A 3,617-nucleotide genomic window follows, 5' to 3' on the forward strand; every position below is an offset into this window, starting at 1 on the left:
GGCTGAACACGGTTCAAGTCCCGGACATGGCGGCTTGCTTTTTTCAATCCCCCCTCCTTTTCAATTAAAATCTTGCACTCTTTTCAATTAAAATGATGATGATGATTATGATAAATAAATTTTTTTTTTAATTTTTAAAAAAGGAAACCACAGCCCCAGTGCCAAGGGGCAGGTGTGGAACATGCCGGCCGCCCTGCAGTGCACACCGGGGCGTGCGACAAACACACAGAACAACAATGGCAGCCACTGGGCAGGAAGAGGCTGGGGGTGAGCAGGCAACAGTGGGGCTCAGGCGCCGAGTGGGAGCAGCAGGGGCAGGGTGCCGGCCGGGGCTGGGGCTGCTCCTTTGGGTTCCTCAGTAGAGTGTGGAGACATCGGTGAGGCCAAGCTTGTAGGGCGTGGGCTTGGGGAAAGGGGCCGAGACCCTCTGGGCTGTGGCGGGAGAGGGGAATCTCTGAGAGGCGCAGCTGGGTGGTCTGGAAAGACAGGACTCACCACCTGAAGGGCAGAAAGTGCCTGCAACCTCCCAGGAGCTGCGTGGAGGGTGGGGCCATGTCTCCGCTTACACCTGCACCGCCCCAGCTCCTTGGTGGCCAGAGTGGCCAGAGCAACCAGGTACATGCGGCCTTAGCCAACGAGATGGAGGCTCAAGTGGCTGAAGTGACACCTGAGAATGCTCTTGGGGGAGGGCGGGAGAGAGAATAATCAGCCACCATACAGGTCTCTTGCCCTTTCTCCTGCCCGTCATCCTGGGAACTCAGATGTGATGGCAAAGGCCGTGCAGCCATCTTGCAACCATGAGACAAGGAGGCTCAGGGCAGGAGTCACAGGGGCCTGGAAGCACCGAGCACACCCACGCCCACACTCGGGCTGGGGTGTCTTCCACCGCCCACTAAGAGCCAGCGGGGCTCCTTGCAGGAATGGCTGACTCCAGGGCCGGGGGCGTCTCCTGGTACTAGAAAGCAGGAGGTGCTCGGAACCACCACGACGATGGGGACGTGTCAAAGGGACAGAGAGGCTGACGGACGCCGGGAGGACGAGAACCACACACGGCACCGGCACGGCACAGGCCCAGAGCGTGCACTCGTCACCGGGAGGCCTCAGCGACACGGGAGACTGAGCGAGCTAGTCAACCAGCGTGGGCTGCCCAGCTGGGAAGGCGGGACCCCACAGGACGACGCGGCCCACGCCCAGCCCCGGCCGCCGCGCACAGGCTGGGCATTCGCACACGTGCCCGGGATCGGACGGGCTGAGGGCTAGTGGGTCTGCACCGCAGCCGGACACGATGGAAGAAACACGAGAACCAGGCAAGAGGACGTAAGTCTTCCAGGGAGAGAAATCGAGGTAACCCCTGCTGGGGGGTGAACGCCTCGTATGGGGGCTGTGCTGAGCGAGTCCCCTGAGAGCACCCGGGAGAGAAAGCTTCACAGCAGAGACGCTGGACAGCTGTGACCTCAGCCAGGGCGCAAGGGCAACTTCAGCAGCAACAAGGCATTCTGACAGGAGTAGGGTCTTGGGGCCGCCAGGGGGCGTGGTGCTTCAGGGCGCTGGACTCCCACATGGCCGACTGGTTTGAGTCCTGGACCTGGCAGCTTGCTTGCTTGCTCTCTCTCTCTCTCTCTCTCTCTATCCCTCTCTGGTCAAATTAAAATAAAGAGACAGAGAAAACAAAGTACAACTGGACAATTCTTTTAAAAAAGAATATTTTTTTAAGAAAGGACTTGGATCTGACACAAACGACTGCGGTTTGAAATGCAGTCGGGGGTGGGGGGAGAATAAATACAAGCGAGGGGCCAGCAGGTGGCACCGTTGTCGGGGCACTGGACACAGTGGACCACAGTTGGAGTCCCAGACTGGTGGCTTGCTTACATCCTCCACCCCCGTCTCTGGTCAATTAAAAAATAGTAAGAAATAAAATTAAATAAAAATACGTTTTAAAGAATCATTTACTTCGATTTATTATTATTATTGTTTTCATTTGACCAGAGACAGAGACAGAGAGAAAGGGAAAGGGAAAGTGAGACAGCAAGCCGCCAGGTCTGGGATCTGAACCACGGTCGGCCACATGGGAATCCAGCTCCCCATCCACCATGTAACCTGCCGGTCCCTAAAAATAATTTTTTAAAAGAATTATTTTTATTTAACTTAATTTTATTTATTCAGTTTGTTTATAATTTGACCAGAGAGACAGAGCGAGAATGAGAGAGAGGGAAAGTGAGAAAGCAAGCCGCCAGGTCGGGGACTGGAGCCATGGTCAGCCATGTGGGAGTCCAGCACCCTTAACCACCACGCCCCCGTGTGGTCACCACGTGCCAGCCGTGTACAGATACGTGCCCAGAGTCCCCTAAGGATGCAGAAACGGGGGGTTCTGCAGCATGACCAGGCCCCACTGCGGGTGCTTTCTCCCTCTCTGGCCATCAGAAGAAATAAAAAGTGAAAGGGAAAATAAGTAAAAGAGCCAGCCGCGGGGTCCGGCCGGGTACAGTGCCGAGCGGCCGGGCACTTACGAGAGCGGCACGATGATGAGGAAGGGGCCGTTGATGCGCTTGTGCTCCATGAGGTACGTGATGAGCGCGATGGTCTGGATGGTCTTGCCCAGGCCCATCTCGTCGGCCAGGATGCCATTCAGGTTGTTGTTGTACAGCGACACCAGCCACTCCAGGCCTTTGATCTGCGGGGACAGAGCGGCCACGCCAGAGCTCAGTCCCCGCTCGGGCTCCAGGCCCTCCTGGGTGCTTCGGACACTCGAGCAGCCCCAGGCAGGCGTCCGCCGTGGCAGCCTGAGCTGGTCAGCGCCTGGGCTCGGCATCACCTCTCCTTACCTTTTAAAACAATGACTGAAGTAACGCTGTTTGTTATTAGTTTTTAATTTGGCAAGAACGAGACAGAGAGTGAAAAGGAAAGGAAGAAAGCAAGCTGCCAGGTCCGGGACTCGATCAACGGTCGGTCATGTAGGAGCCCAGCACCTTACCCACCAGGCCACCTGCCGGCCCCTCTTTTTAATTTTTCTATTCTCCTTTTTTTCCCTTAAAAAAGTATCCATTTCATTCTACTCATCATTACCCTCATTTTAAAATTTGTTACAAGGCACATATGCTCCCCAGAGACAGAGAGAGACAGAGAGACAGAAGGGAAGGGAGAAGTCGAGCCAGCAGGCCCAGGACCCGAATCGGTGAGCCCTGTGGGAGTCCTGGGCCTCAGCTACCACCCACTGGCCCTGACACCGTAGCTTGGGCTTAGACTTTCTGCCACAGAACACGTGTGCTCACCAGAGAGGGGGACGTGAGAAATCACACCACAGGTAGGGGGTGGCTACACCAGGATCCCCTCTCCCAGTCTCCCCTGGGCAGACACATGCCTGGGATCAGTGTGCTTCTCGGGCCATCAGGCCCAGGACACGAACTGTACAGCAGCCCGGGGATCCAGGGCCTCGACCACCACACCACCTGCTGGCCCCCACGTCCTCGTCTTGACCAGTAACTTCTGTGAGGCCACTGAGAGGCTGAGCTAGCCATACGCATATGGTTAGCTGTCCCTTATCCCTTTCCGCGGGCTCAATGACCTGTGGTCAACAGTGGTCTGAAAATCGACAACAGGGAACATGACTTCCCCTGCAC

At 56.3% G+C, this 3,617-nt stretch overlaps 1 protein-coding gene across 1 annotated transcript in view; it reads right to left on the minus strand.

Moving 5' to 3' along the window:
* The window catches only part of SMARCA4 (SWI/SNF related BAF chromatin remodeling complex subunit ATPase 4), a gene marked incomplete in the record, with an annotated part of 97,591 nt that overhangs the window by 64,956 nt on the left and 29,018 nt on the right, over window positions 1–3,617 (minus strand). The window contains 1 exon segment of the mRNA XM_027765557.1: window positions 2,508–2,671. Coding sequence (XP_027621358.1) covers window positions 2,508–2,671 — 164 coding nt within the window.

This window comes from Tupaia chinensis, unplaced genomic scaffold (genome assembly GCF_000334495.1).
Source record: "Tupaia chinensis unplaced genomic scaffold, TupChi_1.0 Scaffold138665_1, whole genome shotgun sequence".
Lineage (NCBI taxonomy): Eukaryota > Metazoa > Chordata > Mammalia > Scandentia > Tupaiidae > Tupaia > Tupaia belangeri.